The sequence below is a fragment of the Heteronotia binoei genome, unplaced genomic scaffold (genome assembly GCF_032191835.1).
Source record: "Heteronotia binoei isolate CCM8104 ecotype False Entrance Well unplaced genomic scaffold, APGP_CSIRO_Hbin_v1 ptg001179l, whole genome shotgun sequence".
In the NCBI taxonomy this organism is placed as follows: domain Eukaryota; kingdom Metazoa; phylum Chordata; class Lepidosauria; order Squamata; family Gekkonidae; genus Heteronotia; species Heteronotia binoei.
In genome coordinates this window covers 38,102-51,282 of record NW_026800198.1, presented here as the reverse complement: position 1 = coordinate 51,282, position 13,181 = coordinate 38,102, and the positions used below count along the sequence as shown (strand labels likewise).

Sequence of the window (13,181 nt, the reverse complement as noted above, 5' to 3'; positions counted from 1 at the left end):
GAGACCCAGGTTCAAATCCCTGCTCTGCTACGGCAGCTTGCTGGGTGCCCTTGGGCCAGTCACAGCCTAACCTGCCTCACAGGGCTGTCGTGAGGATAGAATGAAGAGAGGAGAATGAAGTTGTGAGGACAAACTATAAGAGAGGAGAAGAGAAGGAAGGAAGCCATGAATACAGTAGATTAAAAGTTCTCTCTGGGGTTACCTGCTGATTCCCCAGGGGTTTTCTTATAGGGGTCCCCCACTGGAATTTGGGGGCCTTTGAGTGCCCTCTGCCCAGTGCTCACCACACCCCAGAACTGACCCTGCTGGGAGAGACCTGCATATTGATGCCCCCACCCCCAAAGCTTCTCACAGTCTCATTTAGCAGCCACCTCCTGTCTGTTGGAGCCCGAGAGAGAGGACAGAGCCCCACAGCAGCAGCACCCAGTGGGGAAAATCCCACTCTCCTGATACTGTAGCTCTGATGGGAACTCTTGGCATCCCATCCTCAGATGGAAAGCCCCAAGGGCTATTTCCATCCACCAGCTCCATATTCCGACGGGCGGTTGTTTGGTGTAGCGGTTAAGTGTGCAGACTCTTCTCTAGGAGAATCGGGTTTGATTCTCCACTCCCGCACTTGTACCTGCTGGAATGGCCTTGGGTCAGCCATAGCTCTGGCAGAGGTTGTCCTTGAAAGAGCCGCTTCTGGGAGAGCTCTCTCAGCCCCACCCACCTCACAGGGTGTCTGTTGTGGGGGAGGAAGGTAAAGGAGATTGTGAGCCACTCTGAGATTCAGAGTATAGGGTGGGGTATATATCCATCATCATTATCATCATCATCTAGTTTCTCTTCAGATTGCATAAATCTTCGCCTTCTATCTTCTTCTTCTTGTCAAACAGTATCCCCTGAGGCTGAGGCCTCCCCTGAGAAGAACATCAGAAGAGCCCTGCTGGATCAGACCAGTCCATCTAGTCCAGCATCCTGTCTCACACAATGGCCAACCAGTTCTTCTGGAGGGCCAGCAACAGGGCATAGATTCTGAGGCCTTCCCCTGAGAAGAACCTCAGAAGAGCCCTGCTGGATCAGACCAGGGAGGGTCCATCCAGTCCAGCCTCCTGTTTCACACAGGGTCCAACCAGTGCCTCTGGAGGGCTAACAACAGGTCAGAGAGGCTGAGGCCTTCCCCTGAAAAGAGCATCAGAAGAGCCCTGCTGGGTCAGACCAGGGAGGGTCCATCTAGTCCAGCCTCCTGTCTCACACAGTCGCCAACCAGTTCCTCTGGAGGGCCAACAACAGGGCAGAGAGGCTGAGGCCTTCTCCTGAGAAGAACATCAGAAGAGCCCTGCTGGGTCAGATCAGGGAGGGTCCATCTAGTCCAGCCTCCTATCTCACTCAGTGGCCAGCCAGTTCCTCTGGAGGGCTAACAATAGGGCAGAGAGGCTGAGGCCTTCCCCTGAGAAGAGCATCAGAAGAGCCCTGCTGGATCAGATCACTGAGGGTCCATCTAGTCCAGCCTCCTGTCTCACACAGTCGCCAACCAGTTCCTCTGGAGGGCCAACAACAGGGCAGAGAGGCTGAGGCCTTCCCCTGAAAAGAGCATCAGAAGAGCCCTGCTGGATCAGACCAGGGAGGGTCCATCCAGTCCAGCCTCCTGTCTCACACAGGGTCCAAACAGTGCCACTGGAGGGCTGACAACAGGACAGAGAGGCCGAGGCCTTCCCCTGAGAAGAACATCAGAAGAGCCCTGCTGGGTCAGATCAGGGAGGGTCCATCTAGTCCAGCCTCTTGTCTCACACAGGGGCCAGCCAGTTCCTCTGGAGGGCCAGTAACAGGGCAGAGAGGCTGAGGCCTTCCCCTGAGAAGAGCATCAGAAGAGCCCTGCTGGGTCAGATCAGGGAGGGTCCGTCTAGTCCTGCCTCCTGTCTCACACAGTGGCCAGCCAGTTCCTCTGGAGGGCCAGTAACAGGGCAGAGAGGCCGAGGCCTTCCCCTGAGAAGAGCATCAGAAGAGCCCTGCTGGGTCAGATCAGGGAGGGTCCATCTAGTCCAGCCTCCTGTCTCACACAGTTGCCAACCAGTTCCTCTGGAGGGCCAACAACAGGGCAGAGAGGCTGAGGCCTTCTCCTGAGAAGAAGATCAGAAGAGCCCTGCTGGGTCAGATCAGGGAGGGTCCATCTAGTCCAGCCTCCTATCTCACTCAGTGGCCAGCCAGTTCCTCTGGAGGGCTAACAATAGGGCAGAGAGGCTGAGGCCTTCCCCTGAGAAGAGCATCAGAAGAGCCCTGCTGGATCAGATCACTGAGGGTCCATCTAGTCCAGCCTCCTGTCTCACACAGTCGCCAGCCAGTTCCTCTGGAGGGCCAGTAACAGGGCAGAGAGGCTGAGGCCTTCCCCCGAGAGGAACATCAGAAGAGCCCTGCTGGATCAGACCAGTGGTCCATCTAGTCCAGCCTCCTGTCTCACACAGTGGCCAGCCAGTCCCTCTGGAGGGCCAACACCAGGGCAGAGAGGCCGAGGCCTTCCCCTGAGAAGAACCTCAGAAGAGCCCTGCTGGGTCAGACCAGGGAGGTCCATCTAGTCCAGCCTCCTGTCTCATGCAGTGACCCACAACAGGGCACAGAGGCCACGGCCTTCTCCTGATGGGATTCAGAGGCCGACTGCTTCTGAACATGGAGGTTCCCTTAGCCAACATGGCTGGTAGCCTTTGAAAGACCTCTGCTCCATGCATCTGTCTAATCCACTCACTCCAAGCCTAGTTTTCAACTTCTTGCTGAAGCCATCTGGTTTCCTTCAGCCAGCCTGCCTCTCCGTGTGGCCTGGTGTGGTAGAGATGTGGGGCTGGTGTAGGGGTGGGGGAGAGGTTTCCGTCTCACTTCCGAGGAGTGTGTTGAGAGGGCCGCTGGTGGGCCTGAGTTGGTCTTTGTTCGCCTCTCCTCTTCCCAGGGAGTGAAGAAACCTTTCACCGAGGTGATCCGAGCCAATATCGGTGATGCCCACGCCATGGGGCAAAAGCCAATCACTTTCCTGCGCCAGGTAAGGTCTTGGGGCTTGGACGATATGCTTGTAGGTGTGTGCAGAGGTGGGGGGGGGAGGAAACTGAGCCTCTGAGATCACCTGCTGGGAGGGGAGGGTTGCAGATCAAGGGAAGAGCTGTACCACTTTAATTTCTGCTTGCCCCACAGCCGTTAGAGGTATGGGAACCAGGGCCCTTTTTTGAGCTGGAATGGACAGGAATGCAGTTCCGGCTGGCTTAGCATCAGGGGGTGTGGCCTAAGATGCAAATGAGTTCCTGCTGGGCTTTTTCCTCCAAAAAACCCTGCGCAAAACAATAATGATGTCAGGGGGTGCGGCCTAAGATGCAAATGAGTTCCTGCTGGGCTTTTTGTACAAAAAACCCTGTGCAAAACAATGGTGATGTCAGGGGGTGTGGCCTAAGATGCAAATGAATTCCTTCTGGGCTTTTTCTACAAAAAACCCTGCACAAAACAATGATGATGTCAGGGGGTGTGGCCTAAGATGCAAATGAGTTCCTGGTGGGCGTTCTCTTAAAAAACCTGTGAAACAATGATGATGTCAGGGGGTGTGGCCTAAGATGCAAATGAGTTCCTGTTGGGCTTTTTCTACAAAAAACCCTGTGCAAAACAATGGTGGTGCCAGGGGTGTGTGGCCTAATATGTAAATGAGTTCCTGCCGGGCTTGTACAAAAAAACCCTGCACAGAATAATGGTGATGTCAGGGGTGTGGCCTAATATGCAAATCTGTATTACGCCTCTTTCCCCAGGGTTCTGGAAAGTCTCTGTGCTGTCTCTTTCGAGTTCTGGTTAAGTCAGTTTGCGATGACAATTTTACAAAAAGAAAGCATTAAAAGCCATTGGACAGAAGCAGTGTGAAAACTACCTGGGCCCCAGGGAACTGGGCAAAGGAAGCTCTGGCTATTTCTTTCCTTCCCCAGGAGACCAGGAGGGGGAGGAGCCTCAGCAGTAGAAGGAAGAGAGGCTTGGCTCAATAGCTCTGCTGTGCCTGGCAAAGCAAGCTCTCCCTCCCCCCATTCCTCCCCAAGGGAGGAGCCTCAGCTAATTGAGAAAATATAGATTTTGCTCTATAGTTCCTGTGTGATTGAGCAAGCTTGGCAAAGCAAGCCGTGATGCAGAAGGAAGAGAGAGAGAGAAGGAAGCAGAGGACAGCCGGTTGCTCGGGGGCCTGATAGGAGCCCTCTGGGGGCCTGATTTGGCTCCTGGGCTGCATGTTCGATACTCCTGACTTAATTCAAGTGAACCCTGGGCAGAGTTGAGCCCCGGGAGGAAGTTTTCAGGGGCCAAATCCACCCTACGCCATATGTGCGAGGTGGCAGTAAGGGAGATCACGTGCTGGGTGCCCTCGCCTTGCCACTGAAAGCCCCACCCCCCTGGGCCCCACCCCCCTGGGCAGTCAGGATACAGGTGTCTCGGTTTGAGGGAAAGGCTTCCAGGCCCAGGGCCTCTCCTGTCAGCGAGGAAAGGGCAGTGAAGGGCAGGAGCCTCATCCATGTTCTCCCCGGCAGATCTCCGCCCTCTGCATGTGCCCAGAGCTTCAGAACAACCCCAACTTTCCAAAGGATGCCAAGGAGAAAGCCAGCAAGCTGCTGGCAGCATGTGGGGGGCAGAGCATCGGTAAGTGCCTTTTGGCTGGCATTCTTCTCTTCCTCTCCCCCCCCTGACAGGGGTGTCCTTGCTGTAGAAGTGATGCAGAACAGAAGAATACAAGAGAAGCCCTGTTGCATCAGGCCAACGGCCCCTCCAGTCAAACACTCTGTGTCACAGAAGAACATAAGAGAAGCCCTGTTGGATCAAGCCAGTGGCCCCTCCAGTCCAACACTCTGTGTCGCATAAGAACATAAGAGAAGCCGTGTTGGATCAGGCCAATGGCCCACCCAGTCCAACACTCTGTGTCACATAAGAACATAAGAGAAGCCCTGTTGGATCAGGCCAATGGCCCATCCAGTCATAAGAACATAAGAACCTAAGAGAAGCCATGTTGGATCAGGCCAATGGCCCATCCAGTCCAACACTCTGTGTCACACAGTGGCCAAAAAAACCCGGGCACCATAAGGAGGTCCTTCAATGGGGCCAGGATGCTAGAAGCCATCCCACTGTGCCCCCCCAAGCACTAAGAATACAGAGCATCACTGCCCCAGACAAAGAGTTCCAACAATACCTTGTGGCTAATAGCAATATGATGGACCTCTGCTCCAGATGTTGATCCAATCCCCTCTTGAAGCTGGCTATGCTTGTGGCTGCCACCTCCTCCTGTGGCAGTGAATTCCACATGTTAATCAACCTTTGGGTGAAGAAGTACCTCCTTCTATCCGTTCTAACCCGACTGCTCAGCAATTTCATTGAGTGCCCACGAGTTCTTGTATGGTGAGAAAGGGAGAAGAGTACTTCTTTCTCTGCCTTCTCTATCCCATGCAGTATCTTGTCAACCTCTGTCCAACTAACAACCTCAGCCAAGTGAGGTGGGAGGCCTGAATGCCAGACTGGGTCAGGAGTAGAACTGCCAGTCCCCAGGCAGAGCCCAAGATCTCCCAGGATTATTACTGATCTCCAGGATCCAGAGAGCAGCTCCCCTGGAGAAAATGGCTGCTTTGGAGGGCGGGAGTCCCTCCCCTCCCCAAACCCTTTTACGGTGCAACAAACGAATGATATAAAAGCGTCTCTCTTCTTCTCCTCCCCTCCCCTCCCCTCCCCAGGTGCTTACAGTGCTAGCCCAGGGATCGACTGCATCCGCCAAGACGTAGCCAGCTTCATTGAGAGAAGAGATGGGGGCATTTCATCCAACCCAGAGAACATCTTCCTTTCCACAGGCGCCAGTGATGCCATCGTGGTACGAGGACCACTGTACAAATTGAAGGAAGGGGCATTGGGGGCAAATCGAAAGAAAGGGGAAGGAAAGAGGGAAAGGAACGGGTTGTCCAGCGGCTAGGAATTCTGTTACGCATGCGCCAAACAGAATTCTGACATGGCCAGGGAATCGATAGCAATTGCCGTCCACAGTGGGAATTTTTTTGGACGCAGTACATTTCGAGAAGTTCGGCCATGTTGATTCACTGCCACAGGAGATGGTGGCAGCTACAAGCATAGATGGCTTCAAGAGGGGACTGGATCAACGTCTGGAGCAGAGGTCCATCAGTGGCTACTAGCCACAGCTTAACATTGGAACTCTCTGTCTGGGACAAGTGATGCTCTGTATTCTTGGTGCTTGAGGGGGCACAGTGGGAGGGCTTCTAGTGTCCTGGCCCCACTGATGGACCTCCTGATGGTGCCTGGGTTTGGGGGGTTTTTTGGCCACTGTGTGACAGAGAGTGTTGGACTGGATGGGCCATTGGCCTGATCCAGCATGGCTTCCCTGATGTTCTCATGATTCAACACCGAGGCATATCACGCCCCCCAACCCCCATTAGCCATGTTTTATGACCATAGGGAAGGAAATCAATGACCATTTGGAGACCATTTGTGACCATAGGGAGACTTGTCTTAGCAGTAGTATGTGCAAAAAGGATCTAGGGTTCTTAGTGGATCATATGCTGAACATGAGTCAACAGTGCGATGTGGTGGCTAAAAAGGCAAATGCAATTTTGGGCTGTATCAACAGGAATATAGTGTCCAGATCACATGATGTGATGGTGTCGCTTTACTCTGCTTTGGTAAGAACTCACCTGCTCTGGTAAGACCTCACCTGGAGTACTGTCCTATATCTTCTCCCTCCACAACAGACACCCTGTGAGAGGGCTCTCCCAGCAGCTGCCCTTTCAAGGACAACCTCTGCCAAGGCTATGGCTGACCCAAGGCCATGCCAGCAGCTGCAAGTGGAGGAGGGGGGAATCAAACCCGGTTCTCCCAGATAAGAGAGCCCTGGCTGACCCAAGGCCATTCCAGCAGCTGCAAGTGGAGGAGTGGGGAATCAATCCCGGTTCTCCCAGATAAGAGAGCTCTGGCTGGCCCAAGGCCATTCCAGCAGGTGCAAGTGGAGGAGTGGGGAATCAAACCCGGTTCTCCCAGATAAGAGAGCTCTGGCTGACCCAAGGCCATTCCAGCAGCTGCAAGTGGAGGAGTGGGGAATCAATCCCGGTTCTCCCAGATAAGAGAGCTCTGGCTGGCCCAAGGCCATTCCAGCAGGTGCAAGTGGAGGAGTGGGGAATCAAACCCGGTTCTCCCAGATAAGAGAGCTCTGGCTGACCCAAGGCCATTCCAGCAGGTGCAAGTGGAGGAGTGGGGAATCAAACCCGGTTCTCCCAGATAAGAGAGCTCTGGCTGACCCAAGGCCATTCCAGCAGCTGCAAGTGGAGGAGTGGGGAATCAATTCCGGTTCTCCCAGATAAGAGAGCTCTGGCTGGCCCAAGGCCATTCCAGCAGGTGCAAGTGGAGGAGTGGGGAATCAAACCCGGTTCTCCCAGATAAGAGAGCTCTGGCTGACCCAAGGCCATTCCAGCAGGTGCAAGTGGAGGAGTGGGGAATCAAACCCGGTTCTCCCAGATAAGAGAGCTCTGGCTGACCCAAGGCCATTCCAGCAGCTGCAAGTGGAGGAGTGGGGAATCAATCCCGGTTCTCCCAGATAAGAGAGCTCTGGCTGGCCCAAGGCCATTCCAGCAGGTGCAGGCAGAGGAGTGGGGAATCAAACCCACTTCTCCCAGAAGAGTCCACGCACTTAACCACTACACCAAACTGGAAGGAAGGAAGGAAGGAAGGAGTGAAGGAGGGAGGGAAATAGATGGGGGGATGGAGAGGTGGAAAGAAAGCAACTTTAACTTTAAATGCATTCTTCAAGCCTCTGGCTGACTTGGCATGGAGAAGTGATTTAAAGAGAGACGGGGCAGTGGTGGCTTTGAGAGCCGCACATGTGTGAAAGAGCCGCGTGTGGCTCCCAAGCTGCAGTTTGGCTAACCCCGCTTTACAGTATCACAACCCCACTGAGCTCCCCTTGCCCCAAACTCCACCCTCCCCTTCTGCCCCCAAATCCCCAGGAATTTGCCAAGTCAAGAGTTGGCAACCCTGATTTCAAGGCCCACTCTGCTGGCATCCAGTTCTATGCATTTGGACAGTTCCACAAGGCCCCTTTTGTGCTCCTCTTGGCAGCAGGGCCTGGAGGGAAGGGGGATTGCCCCTGGGCAGGGCAGGAGCCCCGGAGCAGGCCTTGGAGAAGGAGCCTCACCAGGTTTTGCCACGTGAGCTGCCAGTGCGGGGCATGCCAGGATGCTCGGAGACTTGCCTTCAGGCGTGGGATGTGGAAACCAGGGATTTAGCAAAATCCTTCCTTGCGGGTTGCAGAAATGTCCCCGTCTTTTGAAAAGGGATCTACAAGAGGAGGAGGAGCTTCAGAGGGGGGCTGTGTTGGTCTGCAGGGGACAAGAGAGATCTGAGCTCCTCAGAGACCAAGACAAGTTTTGGGGAGATGAGCTCCCAATAGTCAAAGTCCCCTTCTTCTGGGAACGCAAAAATATCCCTAGATGGGGAGCCAGGCCGGTTCGTCTGTAGCAGCAGAAAAAAGCAAGAGTTCTGTAACAAAATCTGTGGCAGGGGAGCTGTAGTGAGTCGCTGCTCACTTCTTCAGAAAGCTTATCACCCGGTCCAAGTTTTGTTACTGGGCTCTTTTCTACAGCAAAAATATGGTTAGTCTTGAAGGTGCCAGTTTGGTGTAGTGGTTAAGTGTAGGACTTTTTATCTGGAAGAACCGGGTTTGATTCCCCATTCCTCCACTTGCAGCTGCTGGAATGGCCTTGGGTCAGCCAGAGCTCTCTTAACTGGGAGAACCGGGTTTGATTCCCCCCTCCTCCACTTGCAGCTGCTGGAATGGCCTTGGGTCAGCCAGAGCTATTGCAGGAGTTGTCCTTGAAAGGGCAGTTTCTGTCAGCTGGGCCTGTTTAGCCTGGAGAGGAGGCAGCTGAGAGGTGATAGGATCACCATCTTCAAGCGCTTGAAGGGCTGTCATCTAGAGGATGGGGTGGAATTGTTTTCTGTGGCCCCAGAAGGTAGGACCAGAACCAGTGGGTTGAAATTAAATCAAAAGAGTTTCTGGCTCAACATTAGGAAGAACTTCCTGACCGTTAGAGCAAGTCCTCAGTGAAACAGGCTTAAGAACAGAAGAGAAGTCATGTTGGATCAGGCCAATGGCCCATCCAGTCCAACACTCTTTATCACAGAGTGGCCAAAATACATACATGCATGCATACATATATATATACACACACACTGTGGCTAATAGCCACTGATGGACCTCTGCTCCATATTTTTATCCAATCCCCTCTTGAAGCTGGCTATGCTTGTAGCCGCCACCACCTCCTGTGGCAGTGAAATCCACATGTTAATCACCCTTTGAGTGAAGAAGTACTTCCTTTTATCCGTTCTAACCCAACTGCTCAGCAATTTCATCGAATGCCCACGAGTTCTTGTATTGTGAGAAAGGGAGAAAAGTACCTCTTTCTCTACTTTCTCCATCCCATGCAGAATCTTGTAACCTCTATCATGTCACCCCGCAGTCAACGTTTCTCCAAGCTAAAGAGCCCCAAGCATTTTAACCCGTCTTCATAGGGCAAGTGTTCCAGCCTTTTCATCATTCTAAATGCCCAAACCTTTAATCATTCCAGTTGCCCCAGGGGCTGGGGAATTTTTATGGGTTGCACCTTGTTCTTCATTCCGGGTATTTTAATGGCTTGCTCTGATGCAGCCAGCTTGAGCGCTCACTGTTCCAAACCCCCAGCAGATAATGTTCTTCCCCCAGGCCTCCTCATACAGGGCCTGAGCCCGCGCGGGTGCCCTGAACTCTCTCATGCTGACCACGCTGCCATAGAATCCTAGAGTTGGAAGGGACCTCCAGGGTCATCTAGTCCAACCCCCTGCACAATGCAGGAAACTCACAAACCCCTCCCCCTAAATTCACAGGATCTTCATTGCTGTCAGATGGCCATCTAGCCTCTGTTGAAAAACCTCCAAGGAAGGAGAGCCCACCACCTCCTGAGGAGGAAGCCTGTTCCACTGAGGAACTGTTCTAACGGCCAGGAAGTTCTTGCTAATGTTGAGCCGGAAACTCTTCTGATTTAATTTCAACCCTCTGGTTCTGGTCCTACCTTCCGGGGCCACAGAAAACAATTCCACACCATCCTCTAGATGACAGCCCTTCAAATACTTGAATGAATCCTAGAGTTGGAAGGGACCTCCAGGGTCATCTAGTCCAACCCCCTGCACAATGCAGGAAATTCACAAACACCTCCCCCTAAATTCACAGGATCCTCATTACTGTCAGATGGCCATCTAGCCTCTGTTTCAAAACCTCCAAGGAAGGAGAGCCCAGCAGCTCCCGAGGAAGCCTGAAAGATGCTCATGGTCCAATGGGGTTTGCCAGTCTCTCTCTCCCCCAATAGCTGCAGAGTCTTGTGAGCAAAAATTCTACTTTATGAGTTCCTGGCAATGAAGTGGTGAGCTCCTGCATCAATGATTGTGCTCTGAGGCCATTTTTCCTGAGCTGAGACAAAAATGTGTGAGCCAGGGGCTAAAAATGTGTGAGCTACCTCACACTTACTCCGCTTAGAGGGAACACTGGTTGCCAACCCCGGAAATTCCTGGAGATTCAGGAGGTTGGGGAGGGCAGCTTTTAGGGAGAGGAGGGATACGGTGCTCTGCCCTCCAAGCCCTGCAGCAGCTATTTTCTCCACTGATCTAGATCTCCCGAGGAAGAAGGTTTTTATACCTCACTTTTCTCTACGAAAAGGAGACTTGGAGAAACTTCCAATCACTACTTTGGTGTGTGAACCAGTCTGGTGTAGTGGTTACGTTCCTGGACTCTTATCTGGGAGAACCGGGGTTGATTCCCCCCTCCCCCACTTGCAGCTGCTGAAATGGCCTTGGGTCAGCCATAGCTCTGGCAGAGGTTGTCCTTGAAAGGGCAGCTGCTGTGAGAGCTCTCTCAGCCCCACCTACCCAACAGGGTGTCTGTTGTGGGGGAGGAAGGGAAAGGAGATTGTGAGCCGCTCTGAGATTCAGAGAGAAGGGTGGGGTGTAAATCTACCTTCTTCTTCGTCTTCTTCGTTGTCGTCTTCTTCTTCTTCCCTTCCTCTCCCCACAACAGGCCCCTTGGGAGGTAGGTGAGGCTGAGAGAGTTTGGAGAGAACTGAGACTGGCCCCCAGCAGGCTTCAGGTGGAAGAGGGGGAGTGTGGAATCGAACCTAGCTCTCCAGATTAGAGTCCGCCACTCTTAATCACAGCCCGCTGGCTGTCACACACTGAAAATCCGTTATAATTCTGGGAGCTCTCTAGGCCCAGCGAATGGTTGGAAATGCTAGGGGATTAGGAGGGAAGGAACTTCTGTAAGGGTTGTTTGAACCAAACCACTTGGTCTGAGCCCCATTAGGGGCTGGCGGGAGGGTGTTGGGAGATAGACAGGAAACCGAACAGACCTGAAGTAATTCCCTGTTGCTTCCTGTTCTGCCGCTCAGACCATCCTGAAGCTGCTGGTGTCGGGGGCGGGGCGTTCCCGCACAGGGGTGCTCATCCCCATCCCCCAGTACCCCCTCTACTCAGCAGCCCTGGCGGAGCTGAACGCTGTGCAGGTCAACTACTACCTGGACGAGGACAACTGCTGGGCCCTGAACGTGGAGGAGCTGCGGAGAGCAGTGCGGGAAGCTCGGAAGCACTGCCACCCCCGGGCCCTGTGCATCATCAACCCGGGCAACCCCACCGGTAGGTGCCCCCTGTCTCCCCTTGGGTGCCCCAACGTCTCAGCTTCTCAGGCAGGAGCACGAGGACTGGCTCGAGGGCGGGTTGCAAAACGGAATCCACATTTCCCCCCCTTCTGAGACGGGCCAGCCCTGAGGCAGGACAGCATCCTGCCTGTCTTCTCTTGTTCTGTTTCTGACTGCCCATTCCTGCTTCAGGCAGGTGGCAGAGTCAAGGCGAGGTGCTTCCTGGGGTTGTTTTCAGGAAGGCTGAGAAGAATAAGCCTTGCTGACCCCATTCAGATCCGGAGGCTGCGTTCCCAGAGGGACAAGCCTTGTCTGTCTCAGGGGTCTTCAACAGCCGGCCTCCTGCAGCCTGCCTTCATGGGAGAGAAAAGCGCCCCCATGCCACCACTGACGGATGGAGGGCACCTTGTGGGGTTTTCAAGGCAAGAGAGGAACGGGAGGTTTGCCATTACCTACTTCTTTGTAGTGACCCTGGACTTCTTGGGTAGGTTCTCATCCAAACGTTAACCAGAGCCGTCCCTGCTTAGTTTCCAAGATCTCATGAGATTAAGCCAGCCTGGAAGCCAAGCTGAGATCTGATGCTCTGTCGATTCAGAATTGGATCGCATATAAACATTCAAAAAGGCAACCGTCAGGTGAAGCCAAAGACAATGTGTAGCGTTGTGTACCAGGAAGGTCACATCCTCTGAGAGGTGATCTGATCACCATCTTCAAGCACTTGAAGGACTATCATCTAGAGGACGGTGTGGAATCGTTTTCTCTGGCCCCAGAAGGCAGGCCCAGAACCAAGGGGTTGAAATTAAATCAGAAGAGTTTCCAGCTCAACATTAGGAAGAACTTCCTGACCGTTAGAGCGGTTCCTCAGTGGAACAGGCTTCCTCCTGGGGAGGTGGTGGGCTCTCCTTCCTTGGAGGTTTTTCAACAGAGGCTAGATGGCCATCTGACAGCAATGAAGATCCTGTGAATTTAGGGGGAGAGGTTTGTGAGTTTAGAGCGGTTCCTCAGTGGAACAGGCTTCCTCGGGAGGTGGTAAGCTCTCCTTCCTTGGAGGTTTTGAAACAGAGGCTGGATGGCCATCTGACAGCAATGAGGATCCTGTGAATTTAGGGTTAGGGATTTGTGAGTTTAGAGCGGTTCCTCAGTGGAACAGGCTTCCTCAGGAGGTGGTGGGCTCTCCTTCCTTGGAGGTTTTTAAACAGAGGCTAGACGGCCATCTGACAGCAATGAAGATCCTGTGAATTTAGGGGGAGGGGTTTGTGAGTTTAGAGCGGTTCCTCAGTGGAACAGGTTTCCTCGGGAGGTGGTGGGCTCTCCTTCCTTGGAGGTTTTTAAACAGAGGCTAGACGGCCATCTGACAGCAATGAAGATCCTGTGAATTTAGGGGGAGGGGTTTGTGAGTTTAGAGCGGTTCCTCAGTGGAACAGGTTTCCTCGGGAGGTGGTGGGCTCTCCTTCCTTGGAGGTTTCTCAACAGAGGCTAGATGGCCATCTGACA

General features: G+C 53.5%; 1 protein-coding gene across 1 annotated transcript in view; it reads left to right on the top strand.

Annotated features, from left to right (window-relative positions):
* The window catches only part of LOC132590919 (alanine aminotransferase 2-like), a 53,769-nt gene that overhangs the window by 32,329 nt on the left and 8,259 nt on the right, over positions 1 to 13,181 (top strand). Inside the window, exons 3-6 of the mRNA XM_060263838.1 lie at positions 2,921 to 3,010; positions 4,518 to 4,626; positions 5,706 to 5,839; positions 11,442 to 11,685. Coding sequence (XP_060119821.1) covers positions 2,921 to 3,010; positions 4,518 to 4,626; positions 5,706 to 5,839; positions 11,442 to 11,685 — 577 coding nt within the window. The remainder of the gene's footprint in view (positions 1 to 2,920; positions 3,011 to 4,517; positions 4,627 to 5,705; positions 5,840 to 11,441; positions 11,686 to 13,181) is intronic.